The sequence below is a fragment of the Aythya fuligula genome, chromosome 2, assembly GCF_009819795.1.
Source record: "Aythya fuligula isolate bAytFul2 chromosome 2, bAytFul2.pri, whole genome shotgun sequence".
Lineage (NCBI taxonomy): Eukaryota > Metazoa > Chordata > Aves > Anseriformes > Anatidae > Aythya > Aythya fuligula.
Window position 1 is genome coordinate 70,308,230 of NC_045560.1, and position 20,178 is coordinate 70,328,407.

The 20,178-nt window shown below is 39.6% G+C and overlaps 1 protein-coding gene across 4 annotated transcripts in view; it reads right to left on the reverse strand.

Moving 5' to 3' along the window:
* The window catches only part of FARS2 (phenylalanyl-tRNA synthetase 2, mitochondrial), a 247,055-nt gene that overhangs the window by 173,521 nt on the left and 53,356 nt on the right, over window positions 1-20,178 (reverse strand). For 3 of the 4 annotated variants that reach the window (XM_032181399.1, XM_032181400.1, XM_032181401.1), the window contains 2 exons: window positions 17,641-18,273; window positions 4,017-4,176 (listed from right to left, as the gene is read on the reverse strand). In XM_032181399.1, coding sequence (XP_032037290.1) covers window positions 4,017-4,176; window positions 17,641-18,255 — 775 coding nt within the window. In that variant the 5' untranslated portion in view covers window positions 18,256-18,273. Of the gene's footprint in view, window positions 1-4,016; window positions 4,177-8,921; window positions 9,416-17,640; window positions 18,274-20,178 lie in introns of those variants that run through there. The other variant, XM_032181402.1, reaches the window with a different exon arrangement.

Consider the following 20,178-nt stretch of genomic DNA (forward strand, 5'->3'; position numbering starts at 1 on the left):
GCGGGCACGTGTACGTTAGCAACCTAGGTATTGCATCTCCAATGAGGAAGGAAGAATTTAATAGTTACTGTTATTTCTAAGTAGTGAATCCAGGTAAGACATTGGTCCTAACTTGCACTCGGAAGCAATGGTCTTATCAGATACTAAACTAAACAAGTATCTGTCAGTGCTAGTCTAATTGAGTATCATGATGAAAAAGGCTTGACCAAAGGCACTAAAAAAGAAAAGAAAGCGACCAACACATCAAAGCAGTCTATTGCTACGCCATGGTGTTGAAGCAACAAAGCCAGAGACCCAGATGGTTTTTGCTGACCAGAAGTTCTCTTTGTTGCTGTGGGGATTATATTTAGAGAAGCAGTCTGTGGGAGAGAGAGGAAAGTTGTGCAAGGAGAACAGAAGGCACTGAGTTGGGGCCACCAGAGAAGTCAACTGCTGAGTAGCCCACACCTCCAATCCAGCTAATATAAATTGTCAATGTAAATTGTCAGCGTTAATGCACTCTACCGAGATATCAGTACAAGAGTTAAAAAGAAAGATGAGAGCAATGTGTTTGATTTAAATGACATTCAGTGGCTGTTTGATGACAACTAACAATAGCAGAACTATTAATTAAAATATGGCATTACTCATCTTCCCACCTTCTCTTACAGGTGCCTAGGAATTTGTTAGGTAAATATGACAATAGTGAACGAGAAAAAGAAAACTTTATTGAGGAGAATCTAATGAAAATACTACAAGACAAAATGAATATATTTTGGGACAGGCTTTCAACCAACACATGAGAAATCAGTATGATCAGCTTTGAGCTCAAAACTCTTTGCAACTTAACTTGACGAAGCAGCTGACCCTCACCACAAATCTCTTTACTTTCCAAAATCCCCACTGCTCAGTTCCTGTAGTTGCCCCAGCAGGATAAGAGCTACATTCATTAAATTAAGGCTGTTGTCTTGAAAGAAATGGGATGAAAGTCAGAAGCATTTATCAACCGCGTGGAAACACCCCAAATACACCCGGGTGTCGCATATTCCACCCGGCCAGTTGTGAGCCACTGCTCTCTGCAAGACTTTTGTGTTGTCACGAGAGACACACGAAGCACGGCAGCTCATACCCAAGTCTGCTGTGGGCTGCAGTACTTGTGAGCCCTTTCCACCTCCACATTGGTGTTTTCTCAGCAGAGGAGCAAATCAGTGTGTGCGCTTCCTGAAGACCCAAATGAGCAATACATTAACAGGAACACGTGTCCAATGTTTTAAAGGCCACGCTTCCCTCTTTCTCTATATATTCCAACAGGTAAAATCTTGTTTCTCAAACTGTAGCAATAGAAAGGCAGGTACATTTCTAGACAGAGATTTGGGAGGGCTTTTTTGTTTGTTTGTTTAAATTTTATGGGGATTTTCACACCCCTCATTATGAAAAAAATTGATGTAAAAACAGGGACTTCCCTAATGGGATAAAAATGACAGCAACGGCCCCCACTAGTTGTGTGTGTTTGTTATAAGACAACTAGAATTTGCAGCAAACACTAAAAATAATACAAAAGGGATAAAGATTGAAAGGGGATAAAGATTGAAAGTATAAGCAAAAAACAGAATGAGAATTAGTTTGGAAACAGGTCCTTGGAAACAAGTATACCTGGGGAAGATAATACAACACGTTTATTTAATAACAAGCAAGTAACCTGGACCTACTCCTTATAAATAAAGATGCCTTGGTCAGAGACATTACTGTCAAAAGCACCCTTGACTACAGTGTTCATAAAATTGCAGAGTTTAAGATCCTAGGGCATGAGGAGGATGAGTAGCAAAATAAAATTAAAAATAAAAAAAAGCTGTCGAAACATGAAAACAGCCCGGTTAAACAGTAAGCTATATAGTGAGCCCAAATGCAAATAAAAAGTATATGAGAGATGGAAAAAGGGACAGACTCCCAGGAAGTGCAAACAAATACTACTTGGGCATGCACAGATGCTGCTAGAAAGGCAAAAGCCCAGCTGGAGCTCAAACTGGTTTGGGTTGTCACAAATAACACGGAACCTTCTGTAAGTAAGTCAATAACAAGCAGAAGTGTAAGAAGAAAAGGCTGAGATACTCAGGGCCTTTTCTACTTTGGTCCTCACAGGTGAAGTCAGCCCCCAAACCTCTATATCAAGAAGCAACTACAAAAAAATGGCAAACCACCAATAGCAGGGGAGGGCTGAGTGACGGACAAACCATACGAATTGGACAAATACAGGTTAATGGGACTTGATGGGATGTATCAGAGGGATGAGACACAAAAATTAATTAAAAGTAAAGTAAAGTGAAAAAAAAATATTAAAGACAATGGGTGTCAAAATATAAATTTAATTATGTGTGCCTCAGGTCACTTGCATTGCACTCATCTTCTACATCTAGTGCCTGGCATGAAGTTTGCTACTCTGAGTATTACTTTCCTGTTTTTATTGACAGCTTACAAGATCAAGACAATGAAGGAGAGATAGCATCACATTTACATGGGGGAGTGGGAGTGGGGTAAAAAAAGAGAGACAATCATATTTAAATCATTATATATCTTGTCTTTGTGTTTCAGGAAAAATACTGTGTATATAGACATAGAAAATCCCTACAGTAAGAGGCATCTACTTTCAGTCTGTATAATTTTTTTAATGTCTTTCTAGCTATCATGTGAGCTCTGGAAGAATTAATAATAGCCAGCATTCTAAAGCTTAAAGTGCTGCTTCTGTCAACAGCTAGGGAAGGATGTCACTACAGTTTCAAATATAACTAATAATGGCTAAGAATTGCTTATTTCAACAACATCCTTAGCATATGAGGTTCATCTAAAAATACCATTCTTCCAATTGCTCACTTTGATCCTAATTTTATGCATTTCAAAAGGCTGCTGTTAAGTCAAATACACATTCTGCTAAATACAACCACAGAAAACACTGAGTTCAGGAACCTAAAAAATTTCTGTCCATGCAAGGTAAAACAAAAGCTGTTAAAAGTTTCTCTTGCTGTAAATTCTCCTTTAGAATATCAGAATAATATTCAAAGAGTCATCGAAAGGACTTGTCACCATCATCAATCCACTCTTGGAACTACTGCTCTAAATTCAGTGGGCATCTTAAAAGAGCTCTGAAAGTAGCCAGCATTCTCCATGCATCCTAATGCTATCCAGTATTTCCTCAACAGAAAAATGAATCAGTTCAGAAGAGCAGCCTCTTTGCCAGGAAATAGCATTAGGGCAGCAATTTTAACTCAGGCCATTTATAAATTCAGCAGCTACTGAAACCAAAACCAGGTATTTCTGAGGAGAGGATATTTCATTCTTATACACAGACATTCATTACGCTTTCTCAGTCCACTCTAAGCACCAAACAACAATTATTTTTCATCTTGGTGCAAACTTAGCAAACACTGTCTCCCCTTAGCTGCAAAGTTTTATTTATTCATGTGAGGGAAGTGGTAAGGGCACTCCGCGGTCACATATACCAAAGCAACACATGCACATATGTACACCTCCTTCTGCCAAGCTCCGTGCTGCCAGATGAGAGCCTGTAGTTGGATCAGACGTGTCCCTATCTGTATGTTACAGATAGGGCCTGCTATGTTACCTTGACATACTGGCATAACTAAAATCTCTTCAGCTCACAGCATTGTGCAAACCAGTATTCAGGAAAATTAAGAGACAAGTGTGTGGTGTATTGGGCTGTGTTTGATAATTTTATAAGGTGCACATATAATAGTATTTAAATAAATAAATAAATAAATAAAATGCAGACTACAGGTGTAAGACCAATCAAAAATTAAAAGACACTTGAATGGAACTCTTATACAAAACTTAAGGCAAAAATGTAAATAAAGAATATGGATGAGGGCTCCCAAAATTACAAACACGTATGACTATTTCAGAATACCAGCTGTCAACATCACCCCTCCTGAAGTCTCCCGTTTTTGTTATGCAGCAAAATCTTTCTCAAAAGTATGGATGCCCACAGCTACCAGCAGGCCAGGAAAAAAGGTGCAAGAACCTACCATCACCAAAGATGTGAGTCATGAGTTTTGTGAGCACTTGCTTCAGATTGAACTCCACCAGCCTCACTGCCTCCATGGTGTGACATTCTTGCTTGTGTGCAGTGCGATGACCTTGCTCAAACAACTGGAAGCTTTCACCATCTTTGATGTTGGAGAACAACTAGAATAAAAACACATACAAACAAAATTAGTGCTTTGCATCAATGGCTTTCTAAATTAAAAAACAAACAAACAAACAAACAAAAAAAAAAAACAGGAAGTTTTATTGATTTAAGTGAGAAGCTTACCTGCTATGCCTTCACCATGAGAAACAAATGTAGAAGCTGTGATTTTATACAAATTCTATTCAATAAACACTACAATACTCGAATATTTCGGTTCTTGTGATGATGTAAGATTTCTTTTGTTTCTGAACTTTATCTTCAATAATAATTTATAAATACAGTATATTCTTCAATATTATTTATAAAGGAAAGCAATCTCTTTTCTTTGTTTTTTTTGAGATTGTTATTTTGAAAGTATCTAATTTATTTAGGATGTGCCAGACTTGCTGCTCTTCATTCAGAGGCTGCTCTCCACCACATTTGCTGCAAGTTGAAGTCTTCTGATTTCCTGTACATTCCCATACATTTCTGTCCAGGAAATCCCAGGCAGATACGGACTGGTGATTCTAAATCTTCTCAAAGGGACCAACAAAACACTCTCACTAAGTCACCTCATTGGAGGTTCTGTGTCTTAGGAAAACAAACTATTTTAGACAGCAAAGAGGATTTTTTTTTGAAATCTTTACAACTACATAGCTCTGTTAATTCTGGAGCGTAGGGAGCTAAATTGTGAAAGTGTTTCTAGTGCCCTTTCCTACTACCCCTTCCTCCTTCACCTTGCACATTTAACCCATCACACACACAGGGGAAAAAAACACACATTGACATTTTCTGCACATTAAGCCTCCCAACATAGCTAGCTTTTATTCAAGAGATGCCACCAACAGCGTGTAACCTTAACAATCCATGGATGTGCACAAATGTTTCAGTTGCAGTTTGACTTCTACAGTACATGAAATGCTTTTAAAAAGTTCAAATAAACCTCGCGTAGCCTACAAATGCTGGCCACAATTAATTGACTAATTTGTAGCATGTTTCACACATACTACACATGCAGAAGGAGTCTGAGTTTACACAGCATGCAAACTAGCAGCCAAATTGATACAGGGTATTAAAAAAAAAAACAACACATCAGTAGTGTTATAAATGAAGTCTCAATTCAATCACAATCTAGTAATATTTATACTTATAAAAGATATAAAAGGTATAAAAGGCAAGTAAACAGCGCTGGGTGTGCGGGGAGTCTTATGTTCCACCAACACACACACACGAACATAAAACATTCTAAATATACAGAACATTGCTTTACATACTAAACCCGAGGATGCCTATACATACGTACAATCAGGAAAGGTAACAAACAATCCTTTAAGTTCCATGACTTAACAGTCTCCATTTTCCATTCCTTTTCTTGATTACTAACAAGTCTCCATTTTCCATTCCTTTTGAACAATATGTCTCGCTTTAAGTTGTCAAGCAACTCGGTCTTCAGGCCTTATGTATCCCGTTCTTCCCGGATCGAAGAAAAGCATATCCATCTCCTTTTGAAGGCCAATAGGCCTGGGTCAAAAGGCACGTCCAGGTCAACAGGGGGCAGAACAGCAAAAGCCTTCGATGGCTGTAGCAGCAGAGGGGCCCCTGGCGTAGCAGTCGGATCAGTAAAGGAGCCCGCAGCTCCCTCACTGTCTGGCAAACCACACGTTTCTGACTGTGGTCCCACACGGCTCTTTAAGGCCTCAGAGATTGCTCGCCAGGTGCCGAGCAATCCCACTGCAACCTTGTCGTTTTTAGTTGCAGAGTCCCACACCTTGACCTCAGTTTGGTCCCATATTTCAGGCTCATAAACTGTCTGATTGTTAATAAGGAGAATAAGCTGTAAGGTTACCAGGACAGTCTTTGTTCCTAAGGACGTATGATTCCCCATAATGTGCAGCTGCTTACCAGCGAGGGGCAGTTGTGTGCACAGGTCCGCTTCTCTCAGCTCCAGCTTCTCTCCAGCTCCAGTGCCGCCTATTTCCAGCGACTTTCTTCTGTATAAGCTTCTCTGAGCAGTTTGCTGAGTTTGGCCGAACCTATCTTCATGAGGCAATCAAAGTGCCTGTTCCCGTCCTGGTCTCCGTTCTGCCAGCCTGTTCCTTTTCATTCCTTCTTTCTGCTTCTTTAATGATGACATAACTTCATCACATCGTGTTGCCTTCTTTTTTTTTTTTTTATCTTGAGGGCAGGCTCCCCTCATACCCTTCTCTCCACAGCAGTTGTTTTCAAAACAACTTTTCATTGGTCAATGAAAACTTTGCATATAACAACAGCAAACACCCAGAAACTTCCATGCCTTAACGGCTGGAGATCAAGAAACCGGAGACTGCATGGAGTCTCCTGAATCACCCTTCTTTGTTCCCTCTAAACTCTTTTATATTCCTGATGGCCTCATCGTTAAGAGTCTAACGTTGTCATCAACCACGGTGCTTTCCAACCCCCATGGCCACTCTCTCAAATCTCCCCCTTCTTTATTAATATCAACCATTTTCTCGACACGAACTACCACTCCATATATAACAGTAGCATTTATATTTGTATTGCTAGTCAGGAGGAGACTTGGCTGGCAGACTGAGAATACACCTCTCAAGTTAATCTCCTTAGTGCACTGCAGAAAAATGCAAAATAAGAGCAAGAAGAGAAATACTAAAATGATAATTCACCAGTCTAACAAAAACATTTTTACTAATCAAAAGGCCACAGCTTGACAAAACTAGGTATTACACTACTAAATGGCAGACTTTTTAATCAGGTGCTCACTTGAAAGGATTAACCCCCCCACACTTCCTACCGCTGGCATTACTTCTGCTCTGGCTGGAAGAAGCAGATGATACCCACCCAATAACTAATTTACTGTCAGCAGGACACATTAACCATCTACCACCTGGGTCTGAAAGCCAAGAGGCTTTCCCAAAAGCCAGCTGTATGGAGCAGATTCAGTTTAGGCTCCCTCGGTAGGCAATGGACAGAATCAGACTCCCTGACATGGCCATTTGGTGTGGCCACGCTGGATTCCTGCTCTGGACTGCCCACTACAGGTAGCTTTTGGCTTTTTCTTTTTTTCTGTCGCCTGAAGAGACTATCCTCAGTAAACCAGAAACACTGCTCAGCCTACAGGGATTTTCCCTCCTTGGACTAGAACACACCAGATGTACACGTTAAAACAGGTATTACATGGACACGCTTTTCCATACCATTGTATTACTCCTGAAATGCTCATATTGCAATTACTTTCTAAGCAATGAAGCAATTATTTTTTTTTTCAGCAGATTGGATCAGACGTGGCAAGAAAATGCATGCAAGGACCGCTAAATACATGTGTTAGGTCATGCAGCAGCTCCCCAACCTTGCCACTGGCTTGTCCGGCCAGACCATCCATAGGCACCCCACACGGGCCATGTGGAGTCCATGTGGTGGATCAGGGAGCTGGGCTGGGAAACCGGTCTGGGTTAGAAGTGAGCATATCATGTAAGGTTATCAGCATATTGGCTGCATTGAGAGGTATGCTGGCATGTGGGTCACGGCAGGGCCACTTTGGGCAGCAGCATCAAAGGCTGCCAGGTCTTGAAGGAGTTACTGAAACACAGGTGACAGTAACAAAATGGCTCCCTTTCAGTCAGGCACGACGACTCCTTCCGGCATTTTCCATAGATGTTCTGTTAGCTCCTGTCAATTCCAGCACAACTGTGGACAGGGCAATACAGAGGAAAAACAGATACCTTGTGGTTGCATTAATATTTATTCCCCTTTTTTCCATTCACAAATATTGCTATGTCAAGATGAGCAATTTAAAATTGGTAGACCAGTCTCACCATAGTGATCACCAAACTGTGCTGAATATGTCTTGGATTAGAAACACTACTTCATTTCTACATACATAAAAGCCAGGGATGTCAAAATTTAAATAAAATAAAGAACCACTATCTCTCCTTTTTGATGTCAGTTCTTCACCAGCATATACATGAACGAATGGAAAAAAATATCTAAATCTTGAAAAAAAAAACACTGTCACATCGAAGATGTTACAATTTCATGTACATTTATTCCTTTGGTGCAGACTAAGAGAAAATGAAGTATTTTATTGTATTTGACAGGATTGATTATTATTACTAATAGAAGAGAAATTTCATGTAACCATGTGGTAAGTACCTATGCTTCTATCTATTGTAGAGTCAAGTTGTTCTTTAAGTAAATGCACTCCAAAAAATGAGTATTGTGTCATCATGCAGAAGTCAAAAAATATTTAATAGTTACTTGCAATTTATCAGCGTATCTGAATGATACTGCATTACAAAGGCAGAAAGGAATTGAAGTGACCTTACCATCTGGCATGAACTTTACCCTGTCCTCACATCAGGACAGCTCACACTAAGAATACAGTCAAATTTGGTAACATGTAGTGCCCAGAAAATACTAGTTTCTAATTGGACAAAGAAGAATGGAGCTATGCTCCTTTAAAAGCACTTCATTGTATTTCTCAGCATGGCATGGAGAACAGAAGCCACACACATGGTTTCAACATAGACCCCAGCATTTCTTCAATCACTTGACAGACTTTAAATCTCACACTGCTTCATTCTACGTACATTTAATGTTGAGGGCAAGATTAAGTTTCTCTTCACAGGAGGCTGGCATTTATATTAGGTTTCTGATCAGGACAGTCTACACTATATCCTGTTTTTCCACAAAGTTGTCATCTATTATGCTTGTCAGTCATGCATACACAATTATTAAGATAATGAATACGTAATGCTCATGTACTTACCCTCACAAACAAACCAGCACTGAAGATCCACTCTACACAAGGGGAGTCTGCATGTGGCAGCACTCGTCCTTGCCACATCTAATACATTTTGACTCACTGCCCCAATGAACATCTCTATAAATAAACAAACAGCTGCACTCTAAATTCACTTACAAAGAGCAAAACATTTCCACTACATCTTTAATGTGCTGTAACACTCAACTGATGGATTAGGAATGATGAAGATGACGCCATTTGATGATGTCTCATCAAAAAGAAAACTTAATGCCAGCCCCAATCAGCCTCCAAGATGATGAAACTTGTAAGTCTGCACTTCAGCCCAGGCAGTTTCAAGTGCCAAAAAGATACACAGGCCATGGCTGCACAACAGGATGGTTTTTACTACATACCAATAAGCATTCGTTTTGTTACAAAATGGTGAAGATCATTTCAAGCAACAAGCCTGCAGAGCAGTCACCTTAATTTCTGGATTCTTCAGTTTTCGGTCCTCCAATTACAGTGAAGAAAGGCCTTTTTCTGCTTGTTTTGATTTTTAACCTAATCAAAGTGTTTCTGAAAAAAACAAATCATTGCTGTGTTTAATGGAAAACCATACTGATATTTTAGAACAACAAAGAAAAAGCAATGCTGCTCTACAGATATCAGTTACAATGAGGCATATATATAAAATAGGATTTATATTTCTGTTCCTGTGGGAATCAGAATTCCTCTATTTTTAAGTACACTAGGTTTCCTAAACACACTTGTAGCGATTCCTGCAGAATTTTAGAATTGCGTTGAATTATTTATTCTGAAGCACACTGCAATATTTTTTTAGCTGGATGAGAAACAAAGTCCAAGTAAGAAATACTTTATATAATTTTTTTTTATATATATAATTAAAGATATAGTGGTGGCTTCCAAACTTCCTAGGCCATCGACCACTGTGAACATCTCACAGAAGTTCTGATGCCATTTGCCATAAAATTTTCAAATAAAATAACAAAGAATATTATCTGTATCCTTGTAATCTGAAACTCTACTTATTATGGAACAATTTACAGACTACAACATGGAAAATACCGTATGATACATGGAAAATACTGTTCACAACTTGTAAAGACATCTGCAAGAGTAAAGCCAGTTCCAGCCAGGCCCTTTATCCATGCTACTCGGCCAAATTTCAGCTTCAGGAATAAATTCACATCACAATATTCCAGCAAAGTAACGCTGCTCTATTTTTAAGTAACATGGAAGATTTAGAACAGATGCCCCTACCCCTCTATGTCCTGAGGAGGAGGATCACCTCTCAGGCTCCTTGGGAGTGATGCAGGGCTCACCATCAATCTCAAACACCATCCTGGAGGCAGCGGCAACACCTGAAGCTTGATGTGACACACGTTGGTGAGAACCCCAGCTCCATAACCCAATGCATGCAGCTTGCACAACTGCCCATGTCTAAATGTGTTTAGGACGTATGCCCAGCAACTACTGGCACACAGTGCTAGAGATGGCACAAGCACAGAATCCTGTAGGGTGACAGCTGGGAGACGCCCATCCTAAAGTAAAATCTGTTTCTACGATTACCACCTACAGAAAAGAGGTGAATGGATCTCCACTTTAATACTATTATCCTGAAGCAGCCACAAATGCCAAATTCCCTCTGATTCATGCGACAGGAGGCAAATGCCCTCCATCAAAGTGACTGATAAACCAACCCGCCTCCATGCCATCTGGTGACAGTCACCGACTCCTCACACACTGAGGAGCATCACCCAAATCAGAAGAAATACACAGAAAGGGGGATGTCCACAACCGACTTCAGCTGGGCCTTGTATCACCCCTTGGAAAAGCCTCTCCCTGCCACAGGGTGCAGAGGGGTAGGATCCATGTCTTTCCTGGGCCGGTTAAAGTCTTTTTTAATTACTCGTTCCTCGGTGCCACTGTTGCTATGACTCTCATATACATGGAGGAATAAAATAGTTTCCACACAAACATTCTTGCATGGACTGTAAATGCTCCAAATCACCTCGTATAATGGGCTGATCCCTGGAACACAATATATTTATTCGAATTCCCTTGCACATCAGGAGAAAAGAATGACAGAAGAAAAGGAGCTTTCATTTGATACAACATCAGAACAGAAGCACAGTGTCCAAAGGTGCAGTAACATACAGGACTCTGGAGAAGTCAAATTCAATGGCACTGTCATGTCAGTTGTGACAATGAAAACCTAGCATGGTATGCACTGATTAAAGTAAATAAATAAATAATAGAGGAAATAAAGAGGTTGGTCATTCAGGTGTTCACACCTACCCCAAAGCAAAAAAAAAAAAAAAAAAAAATTAAAAAAAAAAAAAAAAAAGAAGAACATGGCTGAGGTACACAAGTACAAAAAGACTAGTAAAGGAGAAATAAATTATATGAAACAGAGAAACATCTAAATTTATACCACCTAGGACAAGAGTCTTAACACTTCAGGATATACATGATACAAACTCACAATACAGGAACATTTGGATTTTTTTTGCAATGATACAGAATGGCAAAAATTAGTAGTAATGCACAGGCTGCCCTTGCTTCTAAGCAGAAGATTTACATTTTTTTCCATTGCAGCAAAAAAGTTGGCATTTCATCCAAAAACATTTCAATGAAAAATAAATATGTAGCTCTACTTCTTCTTCCCAGTCTATTTATAGTTTTCAGATGTTAGCACAAACAAGCCTGATGAGAGAACCATTTCCCTATCTGAACAATCAGATATTGGGCTCCATTGGAATGAGGTTACTAAATTAGAGGAGAAATTCCTATGTTTTCACATCTGTTCCCCTTAAAATTTATGTATAATTCAATACAGACTATAAAATACTTTATGAAGTCTCCTTCCAATGTGTAAACAATATTTGTTCACAATTGAAAAATGTTTTGCGATTGCCATTGGGTTTATATTGGCTCCCTCTGGTGGCCAACAGGCATGAAGTGTCTTTGAGAGTGTATTTTGAGATTTTTCTTTCTACAAACTGATAAAGGACTGCAGCAAAGACTACTGCATAGCACAGAAGTAATTTCATTTCTAGTCTGTCCAAGAAAGTTTGCTAGAGTTCAAATCTGACTACAACAGTATCGATATTGCAAATCCAAAGTGTTTATTTATTTTAAAAAATATTATTTACTTATTTAAAAAAAAAAAAAAAGGAAGAAAAAAGAAAAAACCCATATACCATAGAAGGAGGAAAATATGTGTGTCCTTCAGAAGGATAAAATGCATGTCGGCATGCTGCAGGAAGAGAATACAAAAGAAATACCATTTGGATGTAATGTTTTAAAAGAACAGTTTATTTTACATCCAGAATTTTGAAGCTTATTTGGGAAGCTAAATTTTGCACTAGTTTTAGCTGTTTATATTAGATCCTATATACCAACATTCATGTAATAATTATGGAAAATATTTTTAAATATATGGAAAAAAAAGTCCGAATAAATTCTGAGAGGTTCTTTAATAATAGCCAGAGGACATTTTTTAAAAGTTTATGGAAAAAATCAGCCTTAATAACTTCTATTTTTACCAATGAGTTTGCTTGGAAAATAGGAATTTCTCTAATACTTGAAATCATGCAAAGCTGCAAAAAGCATCAGCTACCTGCCCATCTTCCAATTACACATTACTTTGTCTTAAAAAAACAGCCAAACAACCATCATGAAAACTGTACAGCCAAAGAAGCAATTAGATAAGGAGATCACAGAGGAGAACTCTAAAATTCCAAACTTCTACCCATGATTTGTTTTTCCAGCTCTTATTTCTGGAATTTTAACTTTGACAGTATGAAAAATTACAGCAAAGGTTTCAAAGGACAAAAGTTTTCACCCAGCCTTGACTACAGAATTTGTATTTGTAAAGGAGAGACACTTCTACATCTTCCTTATCCTACCTAAAATTTCAGCAGAGGACTGATTTTTTTTCCACTCCCAAACTGAGGTGAAATGGCAAATTCACAGAATCACAGAATCACCTCGGTTGGAAGAGACCTCCAAGATCACCTAGCCCAACTTCTGACCTATCACTAACAAGTCCTCCACTAAACCACATCACTAAGCTATCACTAAGCTCTCCATTTAAACATCTTTTAAAGACCTCCAGGGATGGTGACTCAACTGCTTCCCTGGGCATCCCATTCCAATGCCTAACAACTCTTTTGGTAAAGAAGTTCTTCTTAATATCCAACCTAAACCTCCCCTGGCGCAACTTTAGCCCATTCCCCGCCACCACCAAAAAAAAAAAAAAAAAAAAAAAAAAAAAGAAGCACTCAAACAACCACTAAGAATTGGCAAGAATTGTTTATTGCCGGGACATCTTGCAGGTAAGCTTGCAGGATGTCCATGGTGTTTGTTGGCTCCAAGTTAATGCTTGCAATGGAGCCTGAGCAACGAGTAGGGGCTCGCTGGGCACTCCTGCCATGCTGCTGGTACTCTCGGATGGCAGAGCACAAAGACATGCCTCAGTAGTCCCAGCTCTGTTCTGGCCGAGGTGGATCCACCTCCATTGGTTCCTCCACCTCTTCTTGTGCACCCAGCTCCATGGGCTCCACTGTGTTTGGCAGAAGGACAAGCCAGTCCGTGCCTGGGACTGCCCACACGGGATGCCTTCCATCCAGAATGTTCTCAGGCCAGGGTGCTGGACCAGGGGACCATCCAGTCCCATGCCTCGGTCCCATGCCACTGTTGGCTTGATTTTCATGCATGGGTCTGACGGTGCCGTCTGGTTTACGGCCATTACTGGGTCCCACACTGTGTCCTGGACTATGGGCATGCCTCGGCTCCCTGCAGCTCTCTGTCTGATGCTCCTGCCCTCGCTCCACATCACCGTTGCTCCTATGGCGAGGCCCAGGCCCCCTGTTGCTGGGTGTTTGAGGGGCCAGCCTGTTCCCCACATCACTGCGGTGCCAATGATACTGCCTGTATGTGTCTGTGGGCTGGGCGCCAGAGGTCCCTTGGGCACTGGTGTCTCTTCTGCCACTGGCGCTATCCCTCCGCCCACAACACCCTTCCTTCCAGTCAGGAGCGTTCCCTCTTGGTGCTTCCTTCACCGGACGGCATCGCCGTCCTCGCACACCAAGAGGCCTGCCGCTCGCCTCGCTCTCCTGCTCTCCTTCCTGCCACACAAGCTGGCAGTCAGAGGGCCGAGATGCTCAGCGAGTGGTGGGCCAGCTGCAGGGGACCTGTTTTATAGGGCCCACGAGCAGTGGTGGCCACTGTGGTGACCTCAGCAAGCCTCTGATGGAGTGGCCCATGCATGGCCAAAGGTGGCTGTGCTGGGAGCAGCCTGGAAGATGCCCTCATGTGGACAAGGAGGAGGGCTGGGGGGGCTGAGGGCCCCTTTTCTGGGGCTGGCTCCCCTGGGCCATTTGGCTTGCCAGAGAGAAAGGCTGCCCCTCGGCCACAGAGACTGTCCTGCACCTCCCATCCTGTGCCCTGAGTTTATTTTTAACACGTGTTTTTAGGTAATTTCATTCTATTTTTTATGGAAAAGAACAGAAGCAAGGTGCATCTTCAGCCCTAATTCCCATGTGCGCTTTGTGCTCTGAGTGAAGAATTTTTCCCTCACGTCACATCTAATCTAAATCTCCCCTACATTTGTTCAAAGCCATTATTCCTTGTTCCCTGGCTACACTCCATGATAGAGTCCCTCTCCAGCTTTCTTCTAGATCACTTTTATGGGTAAGGTTAGGTGGCCAAAATGCAGGACCTAGCAAATTGCAGCTTTATCTACCTTGTTCCACATGTTCCACATGACATACAGTCTGAGCTATGTGGGATATACCAGCCTGAACTTTTAAACTGTTTGCAGAGGCCTGCTTTAGCTTGACTGTTTCCAAATAAAGCCTGCCATTACTTACCCAGACACAGAAAGCTTTAACCCAATTGCCATTATCAGTAGGAAATACTGATCCCCATCTTCATACAATTAGAAAATAGTAAAGGAATATATAAAAAAGAACAGCATTTGCTTTTTTGTTCCATTGGTTATTTTTTTTGCAACTATTTTTACATGCTAAATATTTGGTACAAATTGCTTTCTCTAGTGAGGGCCTGTATAAGATTAGTGTGAAGTATTGAAACAGCTGAACACAAGGAAACTTCTCCAAACCTCCTGAAGTTGAGAAAATAGCCTATGTGTGCTCAAGCAAACAAACAAGAAACAAAAACATACCAACACTACTGTGTTCAACAGTAAATGCATGCCTAGGGGTAGTTCCAGGCAAGTCTGCCATCTCCAAAGGAATGTATTTAATAAAACCTAATTGCTATAAAACACAAAACATAGTTCAAAATTCAAGTTCCTAGAAAATCATTCTGGGTTTTGAGGTTTGTTGACCACCAAGCCCCAACTCCAATTCTGCGATCACTTTCGTTGAGAAAGAGACAAGTATTAAAAAAAAAAAAAAAAAAAAAAAAAAGAACAGTAAATTAACTATAGCATATAAAATTAAACTAATCTACAGCTTGTAGCCAAGGGCTAGCAGTTTTTTGTTTGTTTGTTTGTTTTTCCCTTTCGCTGTATACCTTCTTATCCATTGTACTAGGAAAATTTCCTCACCAGAGACCATGGTGTGGTTATGAAAGAAAAGTCTGAGATGAATGTAACAGGCCCTGACATTCACACACTTCTGTTCAGTGGGTCATAACTTAAACATGGGTTTAAATAAATTAATATAAAAATATTTCTTTCATGTAGTTTTATCTTCATTTAATCATTTTTCTGCTCAGTTACTCCTAGAATTATTTAAACTTGTCAGTTATTTTGAGCAGGCAACTAGAATATAAAACACAAAATCTTCAGTGAAATTTCACAATTACATTCAATTTTTTCTACAAGGCTCTTGTGATGATGTCTGCAAGAAGTTTTACATATTGCAAGTCTATCAGTATTCCATCTGCAACTGAAGCTGAAAGGGATGCTTTAGATCATCCACAGGTTTAGAATTTGTGCATGTTGTCCAACAAACAAAAATTTACATGCTGTGCACCATACCACTAGTCTGTGTTCATCAGCTTAGAAAGTTGACAGGACTTTCACTCTCGAGAGAGACAGACACGTTTTCCAGTTTTAGTTAGCACATAGCTAACTTTAAATTCATCAGCTATTAACATTATCCAATAACAACTCAATCATTCTTGTAGGGGGTAAGGAGAGGGGGAAGAGATAAAGAAGCAACCTGTAATGAAATGAATCAGATTGTTATACATCCTGTATTTCTTGACAGATGATGTCAGTAAACATTTCTGTAAATTTCTTCCCACTGACTAAATCCTATTATTCTTGTTATTAAATTTGCACAGAAGAAAGAAATACTCTGTCATGAAGTCCAAAATTTCTTCAGAAACATATTCTTTAACAATAATTTCAGTCCCACCTAAATTCAAAAGTCCATCCTGTAAGAGTGTAGATGTGACTATTTTATGGCAGATAAGCCTTTGTGCATGGATGTCTGAACTTGTGCTCAAGCAAAAAATTTGGATGCACTTAAAGTATTAAATATGGCATTTTTATAATGTTATCCATTTTTCTCTTGCATATACCCTTCTGTATGCACACAAACAAGCCCGTGTGAAAGAACAGCAAACAAATCAATTTTGGATAAATCTGCAAACTTCCCTTTCCAGGTTACCAAAAAAGTGGCTACAAGCTGTATTTGATACCATATCACTCACAGAACATCTTCAGAAGCAGGTATTATGCTTTCAGTGTGGAAAATGAAGCAGCAGTGTGGAGTGGGAAGCACCAGTGCAGACAGCATGAACCTTTCCCACCAGTGAGAAAGCAGTGCAGTGCGATTTCCATAGTTTTCCCTCAGGCATCCAAAGCCAGCAGGCTTCCCTGCCAAGCTCCTGTCACCCATTGGCAACTACATTAAGAACAGTCTACATCCCAGTATTATTAGAATAAGCTAGTTTTAGTTATATAAATGTGAATTTGGCAGTATTGCTACAAGCATACACAAATTATACAAATCAATTACTGTTTGGAAAACAAACTGGCTTATACATAACACTAATCCATGATACAGCAAGAATATTTAATGGCACCCAAGCATTTGCAGAACATGCAAGTTGTACCAACAAAATATATGCACTCAGAAGTCTTGGACATCTACCTAGCACTGTTTACCTGATGTCTTCTGGACTCATGAGTTTACACTGTATGTATTGCACAGCTGTAACTGACAGCTGCAACAGATCAATCCTTCAATATGGTTTTTAGGATGAAGTAAAGGATAGAACAATTCATTAAGAGATACTCATTTACAGAAGCTTAGAGCTATTAAAGAAAAAAGATGACAAAGTAAAAACTGCACTCTGGATTCTGAAACAGTTCATACCCATGAGTCTTTCAAGTACTAATACGACAAAGTTTGTGGTAAAATGACTTCACTAGAAGGGACTTGCGATACAATGAGAATTGATCTCTACAGATGAGCTAACCATTTCCTTTCAGATACCACTTTATTTTGCTAGCTTTCAAGGTATTCATCATTCATTTTTTCCAGACTTTTCTAGGGAATTTTACAGGTGTTTTCAAATTCCACATTTTTCACCTGTATTTGTCCATAACCAATTACTTGATCTTTATCAATGTACTGCATAACACCTGTGTGGTAACTCATTTACATGCATGCACTTGCTAATAGCAAATAAGATCAACTTACCCAAACCTCTTTCACCTCAGCTAAGGAATTCCTACCTCATGACAGGAGAAAAGCCGAACTCCTTCCATCTGATGAAAGACCGGATAGTGGGTGTTATCAATTGTATCACGGCGGTAGACATCTCCCACAGCCAGAAAGGCATCTAGGCCGGAGTGTATCAAGTCCCACTGGTGAGCTGATGTGTGTGCTCTTAGCATGTGATCACGATTCAAGTAATAGTTATCCTCTTTCTTTCTGCTGGCATGGTTTTGTGGTATAAGTAAACTATCAAAATTCTGCTGTACTGTAACCACTGGAGAAAGACCATCATAGACAGAAAAGAGTGGAGTCCCACGGCGTCCTGTATATTGCTTGTAGAAGTGGTCCTTCACCTGCTCCTTGATTAGCCACAAAGGGTGATGCTTTTTGTTATGCAAGTTCTTCCCCACTTTAGAAAGAATCTTCTCTGTGACATTGCTGTAGTCATCCTGGGGATAAGATTTACCAAGCAGTTCCACAGTGTTTAAGCAGGTTGTGCTGGCAGCAAAATCTGAAGGTACAGACTTGGAAGAAGAAAAATGCCTTGAATGGACCGGAATTCCTCTCACTTTCGGTGGTAAAGCTGTTTTAGAATACCTCGCTACTCTCATGAATTTCCAGAGCATTGCCATTGCAAACTCCCTTATAACCTGGAGGAAAAAAAAAGAAAAAAGAAAAAAAATTTGAAAGTTTGCATCTGCAATCTCACTGCAGAAATTGCTAGCATCCCACAGATAAGTGAAATCCAAATGTCTGTTTAATTAACATGACACCTGTCACAGACCGCTGTTTTGACTTTGGAGGGGGAATATCCGTGTGATCAAAATTCAGCTTGCTTTTTCACTTAACAGTCTTCTGCATAACTGTATCAGTATTAACATCACTAGACCTGGTCTCAGGCCCATTCCAAATATTGCAACTCTTTGCAGCTGAGGAAGCATCATATTTAAAACATTTTTTTATCCAGTTAAAATATGAGGCAATAACAGAACACGACATATGAGAAGCTCATAAATTTAGCAATGCCCTTCATCAGTCAGGGACATGTTTATAATAAAATTCAGGCATTAACATATTGTTGTATTGTCTTCCAGCATTAGCAGACCCTGTGGAAGGAATTCCACACAAACCAAATGCATGTGGCGCGCACTATACCACCACTATTTTCTACTTAATGTCAAACAAAAACAGTCTAACCATTCAAACCACTGAGCCACAATGAGAAAAACAATGGCCAAATTGTATATTTACACGGCCAAGGCATGTATTTACACGGAAACAGCATAATAAGTTCACAGACAAGCACTGCACAAGGTTCACAAGAAAGACTCCATGTTGTCAGAAATAATGTTTTAGGGTGATCAGAAAACCCCTTTTCCAAATGCTTCCAGAATACTTAGTTTTTCTGGTTATACCACTGCACCAGAGGAAGGCTTGACAATTATCAGGAAGGTGAATGAAGTTATAAGTTTCTGCAGGACGTGTCTGTCAAAGGGCCCTCTTTACACATCCACCCTGTTTAGAAACAAACTCTGCTTCATACATGCACATGGACTACTTTGTAGTTCTTGAAGATAATTCCATAAACAAGGAGTTTTGAGGATCACAACACCTTCAGGCACTCTAAAACACATAAGCCCATTCTGATAATGTAAAAGCACTTGAAAAATCAAGAGTTTGGCTTTGTAAATACTGGCATAGATTCCAGTAAAATACTTAAGCATTACAAATTGCTTATTACAGAACGGGAAAACGGGCATCAGAAGTTGAGTGACAGGTTCTTGGGTGAAAGAATTTCGGATAGGTTACCATCTTTACAACAGCACTACAGTATCTGGCTAACCTTCCAAAGAAACATAACAGAAATGTGCAAAAAAAAAAAATTAAAAAAAAAAATATATATATATATATATATGTATATATATATACACACACACACAGGAGAATAGAATAGACAGATTTTAGAAAAAAACAGATCTTTAAAAGGTAATGGATCTGTGCATACCTGGTCTCTTTTCCTCTGGCTTATGTTTGAATGTTCACTATAGATTTATTTTTTATTTTTAGTGAGATACAAACAATTGTATCTCACTAAATAAAAATACAGACAAGTTGGGTAGACAGAAATTATATTTGGCAGGGCATAGTAAGGTTACTGACTATGTTGTCTAAAGGAAAAAAAGATTTATAGAAAAAGGAGAGAAAGAGGGTCTAAGATAAAAGAACAGCTAAAACACTTAACTATTTTTGGAACTTTTAAGAAGGACTGCTCAGTTGTTGGTTTGTTGTTTTTTTTTTTATAGCTTGAAGAACTATTTCATCAAATTAGATCTTGGCCAATTTTGTCAAGATTCTTCCACAGATGAATTCACACACACACACACATAACACAAAGCCCTCTGACATAGATTAAGTGAGGGACAGCATTAAATTTTGAAGAAAGATGCTCCATTTTCCCCAAACATACGTTCTTCTTCATGGAAACCGAGTTCTCATTTTCAAACAGCTGCTTGAAATATCCAGTTCTAGTCAGATAATGAATTCAGCTTCCCTAT